A 24,350-nucleotide genomic window follows, 5' to 3' on the forward strand; every position below is an offset into this window, starting at 1 on the left:
TATGACATCTAACTCCTCCAGAGAAAACAGTGGACTATGTCATTATACCCTGCTTAGGTCACCACAGCAAATTGACCCTGTTTGCCCAAAGCCAGAGCACTCCCCCAGAGCCTCTTTCTAGATCTCGTTGTATTGTTTTCACAACGGGCTTCACTGCTAGTATATATATATTTTAGAAATGATTTGTAAAATATTTGAACATCTGGTCTTAAAATATTTTATTCATCATGTTAAAATAAAACGTTCCATAATCATTTTTTTTCCTTTTCTTTTCTTTTTTCAATTTTTCCAATTTTTCAGAAAAAAACAAAAAGGCTTCAGGAAAAAACCGGGGGGGAAACGTTCCCCCCGCCGAATCTTTCCGTTTTTTTTCCGGGCCTTCACATCTTTAGTAGTAGACAGATAATTGCCTTTCTGAGTGGTTAAGGGAAGGTGCCCTGAGTTAGTGATTGATTTATAAATAGATACTAAAGGTTTGTTGATGTGGTCTTTACATGATTTTAGAAGCCAAGGACAGGCAAGGATCCAGGACACAAGTGTGGGCTTCACAGTTCTTAGGAGCTTAACAACATCCATCATGGAAACTGGCTCAAATAGCACAGGCAGGTCTTCTGGTGGACCTATGTTACAGTTAATGTTTAAATCAAAGCATATTTTTGATATTTTATCAGCAAAAAACTTTGCAAAAGTATCACAACTAACTGGTCTGGTCCTGATACAATGAAGGCTCAGTTTTAGGATTCAGCAGATGCCATGTTAACAATTGGGATGGTCTGAACCAACTGATGCAACAGTAGCAGAGAAGTAAAATTTCTTTGCTGCCATCACCACTACTTTGTAGGGCTTACATCAAGCTCTATAACATGATCGGACAGATTTTAGTCCTGTCTTCTTGATGGACAGAAGGGAATCACCCAATTCAAGATTCCCTCCCTTCCTCAGAGCGAGAGGAACCCTCATGGAATGTGCCAATGTTCATTTCTGATGAAAAATAAAAGAAACACCTTACCTTTTAATGTACTTAAGAACTACCAATAAAAATGAATATACCAGTAACTGTCTTAGCAAGTGTACGTAGTCAAAATTAGCAGTCCCTTTTTTTTAGTAGGGTGGGGGACCTTGTAGCCTCATCTTCAGGCTACAGAGATCAGTTCTCCTAGAGACCTCTATGGCATTGTACCCCACTTAGGTTCCTCTCCTCCCCAGGTCCACCCACAAATATCCAGGAGTTTCCCAACCTGGGGTGGCAGCTTATTTATTAGGTTTATAGCCCACTCCATCCCAGTAAATTATAGCCCTTTAAATGATAGCACAGCTCAAGTTTTTTTAATCTATTAGGATCAGTGTCTGAAAGATCCATGTCTTTTTATTCTGAACTTGTACTTTGAGATTCATAGACTTCAGAAAAGAAAAGATACGTACAAATTTCGAAGAAGCTTCTCCACTCTTACATGCTTATACTGGGAGGAGGGTTTTTTCAGATATTTGTCAGTATCATAGGTTTCATGCAGAAAATGGAGGGTTGCCACAAGTATATAAAGATATTCTGTATTATACATCATTTGAAAGTATTTTTTCCATATCAAATCCTAAGAATGTTTTTTATTTAGTAATTCAGTTAAATGCGGCAATGATGCAGTTATCAATAATATTACATTTGAGTCTTGGATTTTAGATATTTAGAGTTGTATAAACTGATTGTGTAATAAATTAAAAAAAACTTTTAAAAGGAACATTTCATGAGCCATTTGGAAAGAGAAATTTCACAGGGTTCTCCCACACATCCCATTTCCCCCCAAAGTCTTGATCTTTTTCATTTCAGAGATTGATGGAAATTAGAGGAGAAAAGATGGGGCCAAGTACAGAAAGAGGAAACATTTCTGCACATCTGAAGGAACCACCAGGTCTACAGGAAAACCTTACATTTAAAAAGTAAAAGTGGAAATAAAATCCCCAAATATCACAAGAGTACTTGATGAGATCTCAACAACCATTTTGGATTGCTTAGGTAATCCAAGATGGTGGGGAGCACTGTCAAATTGCAGCCAACTTACTGTATTTCTGAAAACATTTTTATGTTGCCTTTCCACTTGCTTAGGGTCCACAAGGCAGCAAACATTAGAAAACACCATTAAAACATTGAAGCAATTAAATACAGTTAAAATTATAAAATAATTCAATTAACAACATATAAATAACTCTACATGGAGGAGCAGTAACCGTTATTGGGTGTGTGCCAAATGAAACAAAAAAGTCTTTGCCTGCTGGCAAAAGACACCAATAGAGGGAGACAGATGAATCTTCCTGGCTTATATTTACCCTGTAGGGTTTTCAAGCCATGAGACAAACAGAGGTGGTTTGCCATTGCCTGCCTCTATGTAGCTATCCTGGACATCCTTGGTGGTCTCCCGTCCAAGAACTAATCAGGGCTAACCTTGCTTAGCTTTGAGATCTGATAAGACTGGGCTAGCTTAGTCCATCCAGGTCAGGGCAATCCAAAATGGCTCCTGTGATATTTTGAAACTTTAGGTGAGTTAGAGGGAAGGAGTAGGTAGGCAGGAAGAACGAGAAGAAAGATTGGGGGGGGGACTCCTCAGTGGAGGGAGGAAAGAAAAATGGAGCAAAAGGGTGGATGGAATTGGATCCTACAGATAATGAGAGAAGGAAGAGGTTGCACATCAGGATCTTTCACACCTTCTCCTGCTCTTTAGGTACCACTTGGCTCTACTCCAAGGCTGTAGCCAGCAGTGGGGCTTTAGGGGCTGAGGGCCCTCCCCCTGCAATTAGGGCGAAGGCCCACCACGGCTAAAGCTTTCCTCCCCCCAACCCGCCAGTCAGCAAGATGGACCACTGGCTCTTGGTAAGCCGAAGGCCTGACTCACTTGCTGGTACAGACGCAGTGAGGCGCCTGGGCGGGTCATTCTGCCCTGCTGGCTGGTGAAGGGGGGGGGGAGGAAAGCTTGAGTGGCTCATGTCAAGCATGGCTGCCTCCTCCTCACTCTCCAAACAGAGAGGGAGGAAGAGAGTCACTCAGTGATGTCACCACGTGGGGGGATCACGACGCCCCAACAAGTCCAAAGGCCTCTCCGGGCAAGTATCCTGGCTATGGGGCTGCTCTGCTCTTAGAAGATCATGCCTTCAAGTCCACCAGTGCTCTATGACACTTTGCAAACAAAGATCCCCCAGCCGTCAGCAGAGAGATTTTCTATGTACATGGGGTTGAATGCTGTGTGGGTGGAGAAATCCTGTTCCTTGAACTCCTGTTCATGCAGCTGTAGGATCTATCCCTCTCATATTTCAAACTAGGGGTGTACAGGGGGGACGGGACGGTATTTTTTGGATTCGGGTATTTTTTAATTTTTTTTTGGTATTCCGGAATATACCCAAATACAATACCGATAATGTATTTTATCAGAAATATTTGGGAATACCGAAAAAATTCAACTTCATTGTATCCTATGGGCCTATTGTAGTCAATACCAAAATCTTCTAAGGAATATTCAGTAGGCTGGGGGGAGGGGGTTTGAGGTAGAGCACCAAATTTGACTGTAGCTCCTGATGCCTCTCCCCAAAAGAACACCCAAGTTTGGAAAAGTTTGAACCAGGGGGTCCAATTCTAGGGGTATCCAAATAGGGTGCCCTCATCCTCCATTGTTTCCAATGGCGGGCAGATAAAACAGCAGCCCAGCAGTTTGTTTCAGAGAATCTCTGCAGTAGAAACTGAGGTGTGATGTGAGGGTACATGTTTGCAAGGCTAGCAGCAGAACTAGTGCAGTGTGCCCACTAGAACCAGTGCTACTGTAGCAGTGCCAAAACTCAACAGGACTAAGGTCAAATCTGAGAATCTCTGAAATACAGAGGGCATGTTTGCAAGGCCAGCATCAGAACCAGTGCAGTGTTCTAGTGTTAGTGCCCAGCAGCAGAACTTAAGCACAGAATTATCACAACAACAATACAGAGAAGAATTTCAAAAAAAGAACAGACTTCTGTGATTGGACAAAGAGTAGTGTGCCCACCCTTATCTGTAATCCTATTGGCCAGTGCTCCTCTCCCCTCCTGTCCCTAGGATAGCAAGCTAGTAGTTGGGCAAGTTTAAAGCCAGCAACAGCCTTGCAAGCTGCAATGCCATTTGCAAAAGCATTGCAGTGATTGGCTGTTTGTAAGGTCCCTCTTCCCCCTCCCATCTGGAAAGCAGAGCAAAGGGCGGGAAAGAGACAGAAACTGCAGGAAAGAGAAGGTAAGTGCAGCCCTTTAAAGTTTACCCCCCCCCCCCACCCTGTTTTTGTCAATTCCGAATAATGCCGAGTATTCTGTATTCAGCAGCCAAGTCAGATTTTGATTCAGCTTGCCGAATACCTGAAAAATTCTGAAAAGGAATTTTTTTTGGGGGGGGGGGTTGGTTCAGCTTTACTGAATGTGCCACCCATATTTCAGACACGCCATTCTTGATCAAGAGCCTTACAGAAAAGAAATATGATATATCCCGTGCCGAAGGAATGTTATATGAAGATAATACTAATTATTTGCAACTGAAATATGAAAATTGGCACTTGATATATTTTCAGAATGCCCCACCTGCTGGAGCTCTTGTGTAAAATCACCATTTTCTTTACTGCTTCTTGGAAAGGCCTGCTGTTAGTACTGAGGCATAGAGAGCAAGGAAACCATGCTTCCTGCTTCCGTACACACATGAGCAGCAGAGTGGCAAGGCAAGGTTATTCCATGGTAGGAAGGATTCTTTTTTATCACCGTCATTTCAGAGAACCCTCACAGAAGCTTTCCTTTGCCTTCTCTCTCTTCCTCCATCTGTGTAACACAGAGCCCCATCCCACCAATGAGGTTGTCAACTCTGCCTCCTTTTCCTCCTCCTGTACCATGACTGTGATATGATTTCATTTTCTGTCATGTGCTTGCACTTTGATGGATCTGGAAAGATTGAAGCCTACGTGTTCTTTGGGATTCTACAACCTGATTCTGCTTTGATCTGCAACCTACTGCACCTTAGATCTAGACTGATGCTTTACAAAGATATAACCATGAGTCAGTTCTTACAAAACGCACTTCTTCAGCATTTAAGCTGAGGTGGATTTGGTGGGAAATTAAATTACTTTACTAGCAGCTAGTGCTAAGGGCTTGCCTACAATTTGTGAGTCACGGCTGGACTGAAATTGATTTAGATGCTGACTTGCAGAATGTGTCTGGACATTTGAGTTAGCACTACAGGCAGTTGTGTTTGTATAATTCACATTGTTGTCCTCGGAAAAGGGTCATGTATTTCTAGTACAAAATGAATGGCATCTGAGTTAATACTGCACTAGACCATTATCATTATAACGTTGCCTGAGTTTGCCTGTGCTTTTCCTTGCCTTGCTCTTCCTGTTAACCAATTCTGACTGGAATTGGTACTGGCATAATAGGTAAATCTAGGATTTTCTGCATGTATGTGCTATTATGTTTAAAGGGGTGATTGCTTTATCCCAGTGACATTCAGACTTTTTATCTTCAGGGAATCCTTTCCATAAATATTCATCTGCCAAGTAACCCTTTCCATTTCTATAACAGAACTTTTAACATGTTGCAAGGGAATTTGGAAAATGATATATTCAGTTAACTTGCGGGTCCGGCCAGGGCTGTTATGCTAACCTTTCCCCATGAGAGTGTCTCCTAGAACATATCCAGTGTCTTTTTGTGGTTACGGAGGAAAGTTATTCTTTATGGAAGCTAAAGATCTTGGAACACAGTTTGAAAACTGTTTTACACAGTTGCTTGTTTCTGCAAGCTTAGAGTTCTTTATAACAGGTATCTGCAAGATTATTTAATTAAACAAAAAAAATATGGCTATATACTTATTTAGAATGTTTTCATGCCACCTCTCCAGGAACCTGCCAGAGGTGGTTTACAAAATAAAAATGATAAAAACAAAATGTTAGAAAGTATTAAAACACAGCCTTGCATAAAAAACATAAGTAATAAAAACAAACCACAGACAGCTTGAAACAGTTTCTAGGCTAAAATAGTGTTAAAAATAACTCCTTAAATAAACACTTTTATGCACAGAGGTGTTTTGGCCTGGCATCTAAAAGAAAGCAAACAAAGTTATATATGACAGATCATCTGTCAGAATTATCCAGTTTTTACACTATTAATTTAACATTGCAGCATTTAAGAACAGACTGTCACATTTGAAAGCAATAGAAGCTGTATGCGCTGATCACACAAGAGTGTATGTCACTCTTACCGGGTAGAGAGATCAGACATGCTATGTGCATTCATCTTAGTTTGTCAACGAAGAAAAGCAGTAGGATAAGACATGCAGATAAGGCTTCTGAAAGGCACGGTGGATTGATTTTAAATCACATTTTGTGTTTGTGGTTTCAATTGCTGAGATAAATTGATTTGCACCAAAAATGTCCGTAATAAAAGTGCATTTATTGCTATAACCATAATGTAGCATTGATCAATGTTCTTTGTCAGGCAGTAAGTAAATATCCATGTTCCTTAATATTTATAATTTGAGCGCTGAGCCGGTTGCAGAGGTTGGGTAGTGAACTAGATATAGCATAGGAGTAAAAGATCTGTCAGATGCATCAGTGAGCAATGTCTGTGGTGATTTGTTAGTCCCTGACTGCAAGTATTAAGTGCTAATAAAAATGCACCAACGGTTGTACAGTGGAATATCTACAAAGTTTTCCCCACAGTTTTTATTTTGCAAAGAAAAGCAGATTTTCATTAATTCAGTTTAAGAGATTATAAATTTGCATAAAGTACCGATTTCATTTTAACCAAGTAATTAAACGAACTACTATAGAAACTTAATACAAAAATAAATTTAAATAAAATCTTTTTTATCAAAAAATGTTGATTTTTATCCACAACGTTAAAAGCTGAATGTTGTGGCACCAACTGCTTCTACAAGCAAATATTTCTGCGTGGAGGCAAAAGCATTTGGAGGTCGGGGCTAACAACACACCAGCTTTAAAATTCCTATTTGTGTCTGGGTACATTTTTGACCCCTGCAATACAAGCTTTGAGCTGCAGTAAATTCTTAGATAAGCCCAAAGATTTTATAGCAGATCTAAACAGCAAGATGGTGTTTTCCTAGGGAGAAAGGACCTAGGCAGTGAAGGACATGGATACTGCATTCTGTTTGATCATCTTCTAATGGCTGTATCATTTTGTTTCAAATCAGGACCAAGAAAGACGAACCCCTTTGCATGCAGCTGCATACTTGGGAGACTCTCCAATTGTTGAACTCCTAATACTATCAGGTAAGAAGTATAGGTGTGTCCATTCTAATTGGCAAACAGCCTCATATGATTTGAAAGCAGAAGACATTCATGTTATGAAGGGATTGTAGCCTTTGAGGGCAAATGTTCTCCATAATGAAGAAAAGAATCTACAGGGAAAATAGGAGTCACCTTCAGCCTGGGATTCAGGAACAGTGACTAGCCCACCTCAGGAAGAGCCATCACGGTGCATCATGGCCTGCAGAAGTCTACATCCTTTCCTAAAGGAACTGGTGGCCAAATGGTTCAGGCTTGTATAAAGAGAGCCAAATTATCAGGAGAAGCTGGAGATGAGAGAGAGCATTATACTTCAGACATGAGTAATGCTGAAAGTGCCTACTTAATCCCTGTTGCTTGATAGTATTGGATTTAAATCTGGTAGACCTGAACTCAAATCCCTGTTTGGCTTTATCCTCTGGAAAGTCACTGTGCCTCATCCTGGGTTTGAAATCTTCTAAAAGAGAAGTTATAACCTATTTGAATGGTTGCAAGAGTAAATGAGACACCATAAGATGTTTTAGTGTTTTCCACATTAAAGATGTTATCGGTAGTGGATTGCTGCTAGTAATAATTATTATTACTAGTCATGATCCTGGAGGTTTGTAGAACTGTTCTGATTGCATTTAGTGAGGCTATTTTTAAAGTTCATGGCTCTCTCCACTGCATCTCTCTTCTGTGGGAGTCTGCTTCCTGGACAGTAAAGCCAAAGCAGATGGTTCTCACTAAGTGTGTTCTAAATTTCCCCAAATTAATGGCAGTGGCAGAAGATAGGTAACGAGTGCTTATAACATAGTTTGTGGAAACCAATTTTTTTAATGGATGAAGACTGGGACAATGAACAGAATGCTGGGAATGGAACTCTCCCTAAATTTTTAAAGTGATCCTCAAGCAGGGCTCCTGATGTGTTGCTAATACCGTAGTGTGTTGGGAAGACTTTTGAGTAAGGTTATTTCTCTGTGCTTAAGAGCTAGTCCTGTGAAAAGAAAAGGTTTTCTTTTCAGTTAAGCCACTAGTAATGGTAATGGAAGTGTCGTATTGATATGTATTATCCAGTAGATGTAAAAGCAGCTATATATCTGATGATTTTTAATTGGGGGAAAAGACACGGTGAGGCAGAAATTCAGAAGCCCACCTCCCTGCTGAAAAGGTAGCATTGTGGGTGCATTGTGCAAAAGAGAAAACATTTCTGAAAAGAGTAACATTGACATGGTAAGTGGATCCTAATGAGCAGGTAGAAGGAGGGAGAAATACCTTGCTACCAGTGTTCCCTCTAAGCTGAGTTAGTATGAGCTAGCTCACAGTTTTATAGCCTCTGGCTCACACATTTTTGTCTTAGCTCAGGAAGGATGGCTCCAGAGCAACTAATTTATGCAGTAGTCGTATTGCTTGCTCACAACTTTAATGCCAGTAGCTCACAAAGTAGAATGTTTGCTTACAAAACTCCACAGCTTAGAGGGAGCATTGCTTGCTACTCATATTTTTTTTAGCAAGGCCATGAAATAGAATGGGTTTAGTAGTAACCCTCCAAATGTTGAATGCCCTTCTCAAAACCTGAAGAAACATTTGCTTGCCTGTATTAGCTAGTGGGATTATACCTCTTTTTTTTTTTTAAGGTGCTAACGTTAATGCAAAGGATACCCTTTGGCTAACCCCGTTACACCGTGCTGCAGCTTCTCGCAATGAGGTACGTACTGATACGTTGGCTTTGACCTGTTGGCATTCTCTCTCTTGAAATAAAGCCACACCCATGTGCCAGACCGAACTGAGTCACATTTTAAGCAGCTTCATTTACCTTCCCATATTGATGGTATCTACTTTGAGTCATACTGAAAACCAATACGTTGTTCTGTTAACAATATTGTGACTGCACACAAGAGGTATCTGAATATAGTCATTGCAGTATATCAGCAGAGCCTGCATGTGATATTTGTCATGAGCTTTATCATACATTTGTAAGTTTCATTGATCGGGTTTCAGTTGCATCTGTTAGGGCATTGTTTCCCAAACTTCTGGCAGCTGATGCACACTTATTTTGAAGGCACGTTTCAGTTTTGCACTCAGAAATAATGTCTTGTGTTTATGCATGCAAAGAGCAGTTGCTCATGCAGACAGGTAGCCTCTGGATCAAGAATACTGCTCTGATCTAGAATGACCTGATGCAAAGATTTGTGGGATTACCTGCTCTTGGCAGAGGCTGATTGAAAGCAAATTATTTGAAAGTAGTAGTTTATGCGCAAATGCAACTGCCAATCTGGGCTCTCAGCAGCTTTTAAAAACTTTATTTTTCACAGCCCTGACACGCAGTTTTAAGAATTCTTGGCTTTGAAATATTCCAGAAGTCTCATTCACTACTACTTCTGTTGTTGCCCTGTGGCCCAGAGTAGCTAACGCAGCATGGATGGCACAGTATCAGAACAACATTTTTAGTGTCTGTTTTTGCTAGATATAATTTGTACTTAATAGCTGATTTTTGTTTGTTTTATTAAAAGACATTATATTTCAATAATGGACTCAGCCTGAAATTACATACCTTGGCAGTTTGAGCTCCAGGGTATTGTTTTTTGTAAATGAATGAACAAATAGGCTAGCAAATTGTTCTTTACAAGCCTGACAAGACATTGCAGATATCCTCATTTGGCATTTTTTCTTCAGAACACCGGACTGTGGGTGGGACAGTATCTTCTGAAATCAGTGCAAATTTCTGCGCTTAGAGAAACCTATAGCACTAAACATAAAAGGATTGTTCAGTGCTGGCTCCACACTCTAGGATGAGTCCTCAACATGGTTCCTGATGACACTTTCCTGGCATTCGCCAAGTGTGCATAGAAATGTGGTGAGTTTAGGTGGGGCTTTTGAAGCAGAGTCGGTGGAAACGAAATCCATCAAAGATGGAGGCCCTGTGGCTGAGCCAGGGAGATCCCAGGTTGGGATGCCAACTTCTAGCCCTTGACAGCAGGCTACTGACACCAAGGCCACTCATGAAGAGCTTAGGAGTGATCCCTTTCAACTGAAGGCCCAGATCACAAATGTTGCCAGACTGGCATTTTTCCATCTAAGCCAAGTCTGGCAACTGGTTTCCTTCCTATCTCGCCCTGACTTAGCCACAGTGATCAATGCAATGGTCACCTCCAGGCTAGACTCTATGCATAGCTGCCCTTGAGACTGACCCTGAAATTGCAACTAGTCCAGAGTGCGGCTGCGTGTGTGCTTACAAGCACTCCTTTGAGAGCCCATATACAACTGGTGCTCCACCAGCTGCACTGGCTCCAAGTTGAATACTGTATCAGATTCAATGGTTTTAACCTTCAAAGACCTACATGGTCTGTGACCAACATATCTACGAGACCATCTCCTGGTATGCCCCCCAGAGAGTACTGCGCTCCATAAACAACAATCTCCTGGCAGTCCCCAGCCCAAAAAATATTTGTCTTGTCTCAGCCTGGGCCAGAGCCTTCTTGGCTCTGGCCACAGCCTTCTAGAACACCCTTCCAGATGAGATCCTGTCCCTGTAGGACCTTATTCAGTTCCGTGAGGCCTGTAGAACTGAAATGTTCCACCAGGCATATGGTTGAGGCAGCAAGGTTTTCCATCTAACCTTGCCTCCCCCAGCTCTCCCCCCCCCCACTCCGCCACTCATTGCACAGTGTACTAGCTTTTATAAACCCCACAGTTGCACAACCTCGCTCGGATACTGTGTGGTTAGTGCCTAGCATTATCTGATTTTAGCTCTGACTATTACTATATGGTATTATTTTAATAATTGTTTTAACTTCTTGTACCCCGCTCTGAGCCTTGCTGTGCAAGGGAGGGTGGCTTAGAAGTCAAATAAATAAATAAAGTACCATGTGTAACCTCACTCCCTGGCATTACTGTTGCAGCCATTTGTAGTTGTGCACTCCACCTTGTTTGAGAATTCCACAGATGTCCACAGGATCAAAGAAGTCAAGACTAGAGATGTAAAATTTCCAGAAATTTTGAAGCTTGGGGGAAAAAAAGTTTCCCCCCTGGTTTTTTTCAGGGGGAAATGGAAATTTTCAGAAAAATTGGAAAAAAATGCTACATTAGCATTTCTTTTGTCTTTTCTAGTTTGAAAGTCATTCTGTAACTTTAGGAACATAAAATATGACTATGGGCATTTTTACTTGGCATGAAATTATCACAACTACCATATTAAAAATATAGTGTATCCAAACAATTATTACAGAATACCCACCCACATGCAAAACCAAAACTGAAACTTTTTTATTTTCTTCTGACAATCGCACCTCCTAAAGGAAGAAATGCATCTTGTTCTTGCATTGGAGAGTTCAGTTTGTAACCTAGGACTTGCTTGTCCTCAGTGCACAGATATAATATTTGAACACCTGGGTCGTAAAATATTTTATTCATCATGTTAAAATAAAACGTTTTCTTTTTTCAATTTTTCAGAAAAAAACAAAAAGGCTTCAGGAAAAAAACGGGGGGGGGAAGGTTCCCCCCCGAATTTTTCCGGGTTTTTTCCGGGTCTTCACATCTCTAGTCAAGACCCCTGTTCTAGGAGCATGCTCAGAGAGTGCTTATGCCACACTTCCCATTTGGTCCTTTCTCCACTGCAGCAGAGACATCACAAAGAATTTCTGTCACAAGCTAAGCCACTTCTTCCAAAAATCCCCAAACGTTACCTTTTTTCACCAAGATTTTTTGTTATTGTTGTTGACATGATATTGTCTTTGTGGCGCCCTTCCTATTGGGGGGGGACTGTTTTTCTTTTAAATCATACTCTGTGACATGCTTGCTTATAGGGGGAACGGTTTTTCCTTTAATTCACACTTTGTGTATATAACTTGGTGGTTTCTACTGCCACCAGGAATTAAAATGTTGAGGAAGTACTGTACTGAATTGTGGGATATATTTAAACAAAAATGGATTTATTGAAATAAGAACAAAATAGGTTTCTGGAAAAAGGAACTTGTAAAATATAACTAGCAAGCTTGGTGTCAAACTCAGTCAGACACCAAAATTCCACTCTGACAGGCTTCTCTCTCTCTCTCTCATATATGTAGCCAAACTGGCTAAACTCTTTGACTTTTCCACAGAAGATAAATCATTGGTCTAATCACACAGTTTAGACACAGCTTGTTTCTTTTTCATATAGTCTCTCTCACAAAACTTTTAGAGTTCCACGGACTCTCTTTAGAGCTTTTCACACTTCACTATCCAAAGACACATACACAGAACTCTCTCTTAAAACACACACACTCCGATTCCTCTCAGAACCTCTCCTCCCACCCTCTCAGTCATCAGCCAATCACAGCACACACATCTCCCCCTATCCCCCTCCTTGCATTACTGCGGTCAAACTAACATTTAAAGGAACAAACACACATCAAAACATTAGTCTTTCCTCTTCTTTTTCTTTCATCCTACCCTTCCAGCACATCATTATCTGCATTTCTACTAGGAAATGCGGGGGGGGGGGGTGTCCTTATATTCTCCCTTTTTCCTATGCCCCCTTTCCCCCCTACATTTTTTTCCTCTTTAGTATGGTGCAGAAGACTACCTTTAAATGCAGTCTCCCCTACAAGGAGAAGTTGTCCACTATAGACCATCATGCAAATGGTCCTGACTCTCAGTGAGCAGCATCAGAATGATTCCTTCCATTACCGTCTTTACATTTACTAAAGCCTATAGAAATTACCTGTCCTATCTCTATCATTTGCTGGTTCAGTTTCCTGACTCTCCTTGATCCTTTGTCCCTGCTTCACCTTGGAAGTTGACCCATTAAGCAGCCTTGATCCTAACCTTGGATCTTCAGTAGGCACCACCAGCCTTGGATCTTCAGTAGGCACCACCAGCCCCAGCACCTTGCTGAGTTGCAGCTCCTGTCCCTGAAGCCAAAGAAGAAAAAGGATAAGAAACATAAGAGCATAGCTTCTAAAACAGCTGTAATACTATCCCTGCTTCAGCAGCCACCTCAAGACCAAGAACCTGCTAGACACCTCAGCCTCCATTAGTCTCACCCTCTCTGGTCTGAGATGTATTTGGTTCCAATGGAAACTTACTATTGCAAAACAAACAAACAAACCTTGGGGTCGGAAAATGATTTCTCCAACTTTGAATGTTCAGATAGAGCTTCCAACCTCTCTCTGACCCCTCTCCCCAATTGCTAGACCCAATACTAGCTTCACCCTCTGAGGATCTATTCAAAGTAGCTTTTGCATGTGGCCAGAGAATGTAGGAACATCTTATCTCAGGACTGGGGTCTTATACTACAGCTGGATGTCACCAAACTGAGACTCACCACACAGAATCCACCCAACCATTACTCTACTGCAATCCTGCTGAATTCCAGGAAACTATCACTGGGACATTCTTACGCTTCAGGGTGGAGACTCTTCTGTTTTTATGTTCCTGCCTTTATCTGAACTCTTTCAGCTGTCCAGTTTGCTCCATTTTGAAGTTCTTCTTACTATCCTTGTGTGATCAAGGTTTCACAATAGCCTTATTACTTGTGCATCTCATGGCTATTTGTGCACACCACCCTGCCTTGGCAGGATCTTCTGTTTATTCTCAGCCAGTTGTTAAATGGTTTTCCAAAGGATTATTGAGACCTTATTATCCACTTCCAAAAACTTGTCCTCTCTGGAACTTTCAGTTGGTCTTGTCCCCATAGTTGAAATACCCCTTTGAACCTATGGCCTCCTATAACCTTCATACAGTCTTCCATGTAGCTATAATTCTACCTGTCACATAAGTGAACTCTGTGCCCTTTGGCCACCTTCCCTCCAACTTCATCAGGCAAAGTGATCCTGATTCTTCCTTCTTTACATCCTGATCCTATATTCTTTCCCAAGGTACTTGCCTCTCTCCATCTTAACCGATATTTAGTTTTACCTGTCATCTTTAAAAACCCTTCTACAGAAACTGAAAGAGTGCCGCATTCCCTCTGTGTCTAAGCAGAACAGCTACTTTTCTTAATTATCATCACCTCTTCATCTGTGGCAGGCACAAAGGATTCAGAAACTCCACTCAGCCCATAAGCAAGCGGACATCTTCTGGCATCTCTCTCTGCTACCAGCTAGCAAATCACCCACTGCCAGACTATCCTTCTGGCTATTCAATCATGGCAAGCTTTTAGGCCTTTGTGGAAGATATACCCATTCAAGATGTCTGCACAGCAGCAACGTGTCACAGCCTTAGGTATTGAAGTGTGAAGGAAAGCAACCTTTGGTCAAACAGTTCAGAACACCATGTTACAATAAGGCATGCCTGTTTCCACCTCCATGTAGGTCAGCTTGCTAGTCTTATCTCATGAGTGTGATGCACAGAGACCATTACCCATAACTGGTGTTCTTTGAGTGGTCATCTGTGCAGTCACATAACCTGCTCATTTCTGTAACAGGTGCTTGATTTTTTTCCTACTTCTGTGTCTTGGAAAGAAGAACTGTCCAGGAGGCATGGCTGTGCCCTCTCTTGAGCATGCATGTTGCTTCCGAGTGCTCCTAGAAGGTAGAGTTAGTGTCAAAAAATCCTTTTAAGCTTAACTTTGAAAACCATCTATAAACTTATTCTGTACATGCTTGAATCTTTTCAGCATGATCACTTGAAGAACAGCAGTTACAGGTAAGCAACCTGTTCTAATCCTGCTTTAAAAAGCGAGACCCCCCACACACACACAGCTATCAAGCTGATTCAGTAAATTATCTTCTTCTCCAATAGTCTTGTTGAAAGAGACTTATAGGAAATAAAAAGATATCCCAAAAAAACATATAAAAGGGGTAACTAGAAGCAAACTAGAGATAAATACTCAACAAAGATCCAATAGTCTTGTTGATAAAGAATTGTAGAACACTACCTCCACTTCATTGACTACGACCTTGCACCTGTGTTCAGTGAAAGAACAGACTGCGTTGCTATTAGTAGGATAAAATACACAAATGGATAACTGAGGAGCTCTGGGTGTTAAGGGTGCTGTTGTAAGATCTTGCTGGACTTCTCTGTAAAAGCATCAAGTAGCGCACATGTAAAGATTGTGGAGTGAATCTAGGCCATTAATAGTGCTGGGCTTGGCCTCCCCAGAGAGCATCTTGCTAGAAAAGCTTCCATTCTTCCTCACCAGAGTCTGTTAACTTGTGTAATTGCCTTTTCCTGCTGGCCTCACAACTTCAGGCCATCTTCAACAGCTGAGAAGCACTACTTAAAGATGGCTCAATTAATTCACTCTCTGCTCTAAAAAGACATCAGCATTTTTCTTTATTGATGGCTTGGTAGGAGAGGGGCTGTTCCTTCTCATGCATAGCTTGTAAAGCGGCGTAAGTTGTTGGATATTACCTTATGCTAACAAAAGGGAACACAGTGTCAGAATGTAGGCCAGTGGGCTACATTTGCCTCCTGTCAACACTTTGGGAGTCACTGAAGAGCATTAATTAACTACAAGATCACATGGCTCATTGCCAGCATCACTCTAGAAGTCCCCCCAGAGAGTCCATCAGTGGCAGAAAAGCAATTTTCCTTTGCTTACAGCCTGACCAGAACCTTGAGGTCAGTTTTCTCAAGCTTTACACAAGCAACATGGACTGTATTTCTGAAACTGAGCCTGTTGCTGTGAGTTGGGAAGCTCTTGGTACTGATGCATCTCTAGGCTATAACACCACAGATTGTTGTTACCTCTCCCTGATTCCTTGTAATCTCCAATATTCATCTAGTCGTACAAGTTTCGAAGCTTTCTGTCTAACTTCGTTTCAGGGCAGAAACTTGACTTACTGATACTTGGAGTCCAGTATGCATGATATCTTGGAAGTTTGGGCAAGAGGAAAACTTTTCATGCTGTTAAACTTTTTAGCTGCTTACAAACTCCCAAGTCTTTATTTAGTGCTCTGTAGGCAGGAGTCATGGCCACTGAGGACTTTAAAATTATTAGCACCAATCCAGTTTCTGAGTTTTCTTAGGTGGTCTGCACCATTTTTGGATTGAATGATCCTCATAAGGTCATTAAGAAGGTGAATGTATGAGGGAATTCATACCTATATGCCTTAGCAATATATTGTGCTGGGTCTGACACTGTCACCCTTTTGGTAGTCATACTTCAAGAACTGTCATTTGCCTGCCACTGGTGGGGGAACCTCCACTGGCACTCAGTGGGGCAGCAGGGGGGAAATGGAGGGGAGAAATGATTATTTTTCCATTGCATTGATGTTAATTCCAGATACATACCTGGAACTGGTGTTGCAGAACACTCTAGGATTCACCCAAAACTCTGTGGGTTTTACCACAGAGTTTTGAGTGAATCTTAGCACGTCCTGCAATGCAGTGATGCAGCCTGAAGTGACTTTGTGTTGCTGAAAGATATCCATTAGCTCAGTCCTGCCCCTGCCAGTCAAGAGGCTCGTGGCTGTCTTGTCCCAGTGCTCCTGGATTACCATGCAATGTTATCTCTTATCTTGATAGAGTTCAGCCCTTCTAACGTCTCTGGAGCTGTGCTCCTAGCATACTTCTTTCCCTCCAAGAGGTGCAGGTATTTAGACTGTTTTGAAATCTCTGTTGTTCCCCATAGTACAGTCCTGTCCTCACTCATAGGGCTTTATAATTCCCCTAATGTTCCCTCGTTCTGTCCCACTCAGCCGGACTTAAAAGCTGTACCTGTTTTCTATCTTTGGCAGAAGGCACTTAACCTCCTCCTAAAGCACTCGGCAGATGTCAACGCTCGTGACAAGTATTGGCAAACACCACTGCATGTTGCTGCTGCCAACAGAGCCACCAAGTGTGCTGAGGCCATCATTCCCCTACTCAGTAGCGTTAATGTGGCAGACCGCACTGGCCGCACGGCATTGCATCATGCTGTACACAGCGGGCACATCGAGGTAAGAGAGTGTTTGTCTTTGAGAATACATTCCTCCTCTATAAAGTGAGGATGAGCAGTGAAGGAAGGTAACATAGCATGAAAACCATGTTAATCTGTACATTCACATGTGTCACAAAACCTGGATGGCTTTTTTTTTTAGAGAACAGAAACTTGGGCGGGAGAGGGAGAGAGTATTTTTGAAGGAGAGACGTGACCATGTGTGTTTAATGCTATCAGTCTACCACCTTTTTGCTGCACCCCCCCACATGTGCACTAACAACATTCCAGCCTTTTCTGCAGCCCTATTATACAAAAAATTAGAATTAAAAAATCAGAATTTTGTTCCAGAAGCTGCAGGCATTGGGCAACTAAAGAATGTTAAATAAACCTGGTCTGCAAAATGGCAGAATCTACATACTTTATTCCAGCCGCAGACCTTGGAAGGGTGGCTTTTAAGCACAAGATTCCAATCCTTTGGTCCAAAATTCGAACATAGTATAACTTTCCTATCAAGATGTCAGGAAAAGCCGCATTGATGGTTTTGGGGGGAGGGGTTGAGTTTTTGTTTGTTTGTTTTGGCCTTGCTCAGAGATAGGCTTGATGAGAAATAAAACTTGACACAGTAAAGAGCAGGCTTCTCTTTTGTAGTAAAAATAGGATTTAGGTTGAACCCAGAGTTTTCCCTTCAAGCTGCTTCTGTTTGCTTTTTGTATTTCTGTGGGGACAGAGTGCAAGCCTGTATGAATATGCATAGCCAGAGTTACTCCATCCCAAGGAGAAAAGTGCAGATTCTGACAGTGTCACACAGAGCATGGAGTACCATGTAAACTGTGGCTTGTGTTTGGCTTTGGTGTCACATTTGGCTTTACTTTCTGAGCTTCCTTCTTCTCCACCTCTTTCTAGATGGTAAACCTGCTTTTAAATAAAGGGGCCAATCTGAGCACATGTGATAAGAAGGAGAGACAGCCTATACACTGGGCAGCCTTCCTTGGTAAGTTTTCTCTTCCTTCTATGAGGACTCTTGACGTGTGGTTGCAGTGTCCATATACCAGGATTCTGGCAAGGCGGTATGTGGTAAGGTACCAAATACTCTGGAAAAATACCTGGCAAAGAATTTTAAGGATTGGCATGCACTGCAGTTGTGAGCCAGAAGAAGCCTTAGTTTAAATCTTACTCCTACCTTAAATCTTACTGCCACTTTGCAATCTGAGTGGGAGACAAGGCAGCCATGGCTAACCTCCTCCTAACACCCCCCCCCCCCTAAACCCAAGTCTGTTTGTTGGCTCATTTCACTCACCTGGTGTTTAAAACAGAACTTCTGGTAGACTGTAGATTGGGGGGGGGGAGGGAGAGAAGACAGCTGGGCTGGGAACGGGGTGGCTACTGCATGTTCCGGTTCCTTTAGAAGATGTCAAGGCTAAAGTGGCAACTCTGCCCCTGCCGTGATTTCACAAGGTGGCTGTAAGCAAGCCTCGTGGCTTCAGCCCCCCATGGAAAATGATACTGGATATTGTAAGGCTCCGGCAAGGTATTTTTGAAGCACTCTGAAACTCATAAAGCGCTGCGTGGATATGTTTGGAGCCGTGCCACTTTCTCCACTGCACAACCAGGCCAGCCAAATGTCACTAAAGCTGAGCTGGAAGCGCTGCAGTTGTGCTGACACGCAGGCAGCTCCGTGCTGGAAGCATACTTAAGCACCTCCCCAGGAAGTGTGCTGGGGAGAAAAGAAGCTGATGGCCAGGAGCAGGACCCGAGCCCCTTGCTGAGGCGAGACTGATCCCGTGGGATAAAGAGCAAAGGGCATCCAGCCCCAGGGACAGGCCAATGACTGCCCTAATACCAGCATGCAGATGCTGGCTACGAGGCTTATTCTAATCGGAAGTACGAGTTCAGGGTTGTGGGCATTGCCTTTGCCAGAACAGGCTGCTTACTCAGAGGTGTTTGCTTCACCCTCAGCAAGGATTAGGCTGTCACAGCATGCTAAGAAGTATTATTGCTGTTATAAAGACACTTGCTGCTTAGAGGCACAACCCTCTGATGGATTCTTTCCCTGATTATGGAAATAAGTTCTCCTTAATACACGGATGATTACAGTTCAAAGAACCTTAGTTTTGCTGCACTTACTGTCCTTTTGCAGTCACTTGTGTTTGTTGTAACACACCCTCCCAGCAACACAGAGTAACCTAATAATGGGAGTGTTCATTAAGGCTCAGCAGCAGCTGTTAACATTATCTGGAGCCATTAACACGTTATTAGTCTTTTTTACACTTCAGTCATTGGAGGGTGCTGGGCTTCTGTCTATGTAGGGGAAGTAAGCTTGCACATTTAATTGTGTTCTCTATTTTTATATATGTGTCTATTATTTCTAATGGCCATGGTACAATAGACTACAAATCCTGCAACGTTTCATACAGTTTTAAGATTGGGTGTTGTTGTTATTTTTCTACCTCACTAATGGAAGGGTTTCCCTTTAGGAGCTGTAGCTCAGTGGTATACCTTACAAGGATATACTTTTAAGTTCTCTTCTTCTTGAGATCTTGGAAGCCACTGCCTGTCACTCTATATCCAGTGATGCCTGCTATTGTAATTCGCCTGCTGTAATGTCATTCGGCATCTGAAATCACTCCACTGTCCAATAAGTAGGACAGATAGACTCACATTCTAGCTGTGTCTGAAGAAGTGAGCAGTGATCCATGAAAGTTCATACTCTGCCACATATTTTGTTAGTCTTTAAGGTGCTACTGGATTCTTGCTCTTTTCTGCTGTCAGTCTTCTGTACTAGATAAATCCACAGTCTGACCCATTGTAAACTAGTTTCATATATTCTTTTTTTTTAATAACATTTTTTATTTTGTCTTTTAACATTCAACAAACATTATCAACCCAACTGAGTACCCCTAAACATCTTACATTCAGTGAAAAATTTAAAAAAAGTTACTAGAATTAATTTACATGTGATGGAAAACTTCATAATATTTAAAAGGCACTTTAAATTTTGTTGTATCGGAATTGAAAACATATTCTAGGAAAGGAAACCATTTCGTGTGTGGTGAGGGGCTATGTAATGAGTAGCAATCCATTTAATTGTTGTTACTTAATTGCAAAATTCAGACTTAAACTGAAGAAAATTGGGAAAACCACTAGGCCATTCAGGTTTGACCTAGATCGCATCCTTGATGAATATACAGTAGAGGTGCAGAATAGATTCAAGGGTCTAGATCTGATAGAGTGCCTGAAGAACTATGGACGGAGGTTCGTGACATTGTACAGGAGGCAGCAATAACCACCATCCCAGAAGGAAAGCGAAAGGCAAAAGTGAAAAGGAAAGATTTACCCAACTGAATGCAGATTTCCAGAGAACAGCAAGGAGAGATCAGGAGGCCTTCCTGAATGAACAATGCAAAGTAATAGAGGAAAACAGTAGAATGGGAAGGACTAGAGATCTCTTCAAGAAAATTGGAGAAATCAAGGGAGCGTTCCATGCAAAGCTGGCCATGATAAAGGACAAAAACGGTAGGGACCTAACAGAAGCAGAAGAGATTAGGAAAAGATGGCAAGAATACACAGAAGAACTATACAAGAAAGACCTCAATGTCCTTGACAAACACGACGGTATAATCACTGACCTTGAGCCAGACATCCTGGAATGTGAAGTTAAATGGGCCTTAGAAAGCATTACTAACAACAAAGCTAGTGGAGGTGATGGTATTCCAGCTGAGCTATTCAAAGTCTTAAAAGATGATGCTGTTAAAGTGCTGCACGCAATTTGCCAGCAAATTTGGAAAACGCAACAGTGGCCACAGGATTGGAAAAGATCAGTATACATTCCAATCCCAAAGAAGGGCAATGCCAAGGAATGTTCAAACTATCGCACAATTGCACTCATATCACACGCTAGCAAGGTCATGCTCAAGATCCTACAAGCTAGGCTTCAACAGTACATGGATAGAGAACTGCCAGAAGTACAAGCTGGGTTTCGAAGAGGTAGAGGAACGAGAGATCATATTGCCAACATTCGCTGGATTATGGAGAAAGCAAGAGAGTACCAGAAAAACATCTACTTCTGCTTCATTGACTATGCTAAAGCCTTTGACTGTGTGGATCACAACAAACTATGGCAGGTCCTTAAAGAGATGGGAGTACCAGACCACCTCACATGTCTCTTGAGAAACCTGTATAAGGGCCAAGAAGCGACAGTTAGAACCGGATACGGAACAACTGATTGGTTCAGCATAGGAAAAGGAGTACGACAAGGATGTATACTGTCACCTTGCTTATTTAATATATATGCAGAGTACATCATGCGAAATGCTGGCCTGGATGAATCACAAGCGGGAATTAAGATTGCTGGGGAAAAGATCAACAACCTCAGATATGCAGACGATAGCACTCTAATGGCAGAAAGTGAAGAGGACCTTAAGAGTCTCTTGCTCAGGGTAAAAGAGGAGAGCGCAAAAGTGGGCTTGAAGCTCAACATCAAAAAAACTAAGATCATGGCATCCGGTCCCATCACTCCTTGGCAAATAGAAGGGGAAGTCGTGGATGTAGTGACAGACTTCACGTTCCTGGAATCCCAGATCACCGCAGACTGTGACAGCAGCCATGAAATTAAAAGACGCCTGCTCCTTGGGAGGAAAGCGATGGTGAACCTAAACAGCTTGATAAAAAGTAGAGACATCACCCTGCCAACAGAAGTCTGCATGGTCAAAGCAATGGTATTCCCAGTAGTACTGTATGGCTGCGAGAGTTGGACTATAAGGAAGGCCGAGCGCCGAAGAATAGATTCTTTTGAACTATGGTGCTGGAGAAGACTCTTGAGAGTCCCTTAGACTGCAAGAAGATCAAATCAGTCAATCCTAAAAGAAATCAACCCTGACTGTTCCCTGGAAGGCCAGAGAATGAAACTGAAGCTCAAATACTTTGGCCACCAAATGAGAAGGGAGCACTCACTGGAGAAGACCCTGATGCTGGAAAATATTGAAGGTCAAAGAAGACGGGGACGGCAAAGGATGAGATGGTTAGACAGTGTCATAGATGCAACGAACATGAAATTGAGCAAACTTCAGAGGATGGCGGAAAACAGGAGGGCCTGGCGTGATCTTGTCCATGGGGTCGCGAAGAGTCGGACTCAACTGTGTGACTGAACAACAACAACAAAATTAGAATTGATTAAAAAATGCTACGTTTCCTGCAGGGCAACCACTTTTTTGAAAAACGTTGTTTTAGTCACGTGTGTGGTTTCCCACTATGGACGGAGGTTTGTGACATTGTTCAGGAATCAGCACCATCCCAAAGAAAAAGAAATGCAAGAAAGCAAAGTGGCTGTCTGATGAGGCTTTACAAATAGCAGAGGAAAGAAGGAAAGTGAAAGGCAAAGGTGAAAAGGAAAGATTTACGCAACTGAATGCAGTTTTCCAGAGAACAGCAAGGAGAGATAAGGAGGCTTTCCTGAATGAACAATGCAAAGTAATAGAGGAAAACAATAGAATGGGGAGGACTAGATATCTCTTCAAGAAAATTGGAGAAATCAAGGGAACGTTCCGTGCAAAGCTGGCCATGATAAAGGACAAAAATGGTAGGGATATAACAGAAGTAGAAGAGATTAGGAAGAGATGGCAATAATACACAGAAGAACTATACAAGAAGGACCTCAATGTCCTTGACAACCATGACGGTGTGATCACTTACCTCAAGCCAGACATCCCGGAGTGCGAAGTCAAATGGGCCTTAAAAAGCATTACTAACAACAAGGCTAGTGGAGGTGATGCTATACCAGCTGAGCTATTCAAAGTCTCAAATGATGATGCTGTTAAATTGCTGCACTCAATATGCCAGCAAATTTGGAAAACGCAACAGTGGCCACAGGACTGGAAAAGGTCAGTATACATTCCAATCCCAAAGAAGGGCAATGGCAGGGAATGTGCAAACTATCACACAATTGCACTCGTTTCACACGCTAGCAAGGTCATGCTCAAGATCCTAGAAGCTAGGCTTCAGCAGTATGTGGATCAAGAACTGCCAGAAGTACATGCTGGGTTTCGAAGAGGTACAGAAACTAGAGATCAAATTGCCAACATTCACTGGATTATGGAAAAAGCAAGGGAGTACCAGAAAAACATCTACTTCTGCTTCATTGACTATGCTAAAGCCTTTGATTCTGTGGAACACAACAAACTATGGCAAGCCTTAAAGAGATGGGAGTACCAGACCACCTCACATGTCTCTTGAGAAACCTGTATAAGGCTCAAGAAGCGACAGTTAGAACCGGACATGTAACAACTGTTTGGTTTAGCATAGGAAAACGAGTACGGCAAGGTCGTATATTGTCACCCTGCTTATTTAATTTATATGCAGAGTACATCATACAAAATGCCAGCCTGGATGAATCACAAGCCGGAATTAAGATTGCCGGGATAAGTATCAACAGCTTCAGATATGCAGACGATACCACTCTAATGGCGGAAAGTGAAGAGGACTTAAAGAGCTTCTTGCTGTGGGTGAAAGAGGAGAGTGCAAAAGTTGGCTTGAAACTCAACAACCATAAACTAAGATCATGGCATCTGGCTCCATCACTTCTTGGCAAATGGAAGGGGAAGTCATGGAAGCAATGACAGAATTCACGTTCCTGGGATCCAAGATCACTGTAGACGGTGACTGCAGCCATGAAATTTAAAGACGCCTGCTCCTTGGGGCTTTCGGTTTGGACTCTGTGAATGGCGGTCGCATCTTCGGGGAGCTCCCGAAGTCGATTTGTCCGGGGGGGGGGGATCTGCACAAGCGGAGACCCTAAGGAGCCTCAGGCAGAGGTTCCGATCCGGGGCGCACAGGGGATGTGCCTCTTTCCCGGCCAGATGGTCGGAAATTGAGGCTCGCCCCATGCCCCAATGGTCCTAGCCGCGGCAGTGCCCCGCACGGGGACTAGCAGAGCCGCTGGACGTCACCGGGTGATGAAGCAGATAAGCGTTTAAAAGGAAGATATTTGGCCAAAACTGTGAGTTGCCTGTCGGGAACGGGAAACGGAGCGAAGCGCCCCCCCCAACGAAAAGGCGCAAGGGAGGAGGGGGAAACTACCACCACCACCCACTTAACAGAGACTGATTTAACAGGAGAAGAGGGGGGAGCGAAATCTGAAAAGAGCAGTGTTACCTTTTGGATAATTGTTAAAAGACAGGCAGGAAGATTCATTTCTTAGCTGCGCGGCACGAACTTTTAAAAAGTAAACAATAAAATAAAGATGTCGGGGC

The 24,350-nt window shown here is 42.4% G+C and overlaps 1 protein-coding gene across 1 annotated transcript in view; it reads left to right on the forward strand.

Annotated features, from left to right (window-relative positions):
* The window catches only part of ANKRD52 (ankyrin repeat domain 52), a 74,155-nt gene that overhangs the window by 12,462 nt on the left and 37,343 nt on the right, over positions 1-24,350 (forward strand). Inside the window, exons 3-6 of the mRNA XM_015423666.1 lie at positions 7,190-7,268; positions 8,900-8,970; positions 16,925-17,125; positions 18,010-18,097. Coding sequence (XP_015279152.1) covers positions 7,190-7,268; positions 8,900-8,970; positions 16,925-17,125; positions 18,010-18,097 — 439 coding nt within the window. The remainder of the gene's footprint in view (positions 1-7,189; positions 7,269-8,899; positions 8,971-16,924; positions 17,126-18,009; positions 18,098-24,350) is intronic.

This window comes from Gekko japonicus, unplaced genomic scaffold, assembly GCF_001447785.1.
Source record: "Gekko japonicus isolate JY-2015 unplaced genomic scaffold, Gekko_japonicus_V1.1 scaffold33, whole genome shotgun sequence".
NCBI lineage: Eukaryota > Metazoa > Chordata > Lepidosauria > Squamata > Gekkonidae > Gekko > Gekko japonicus.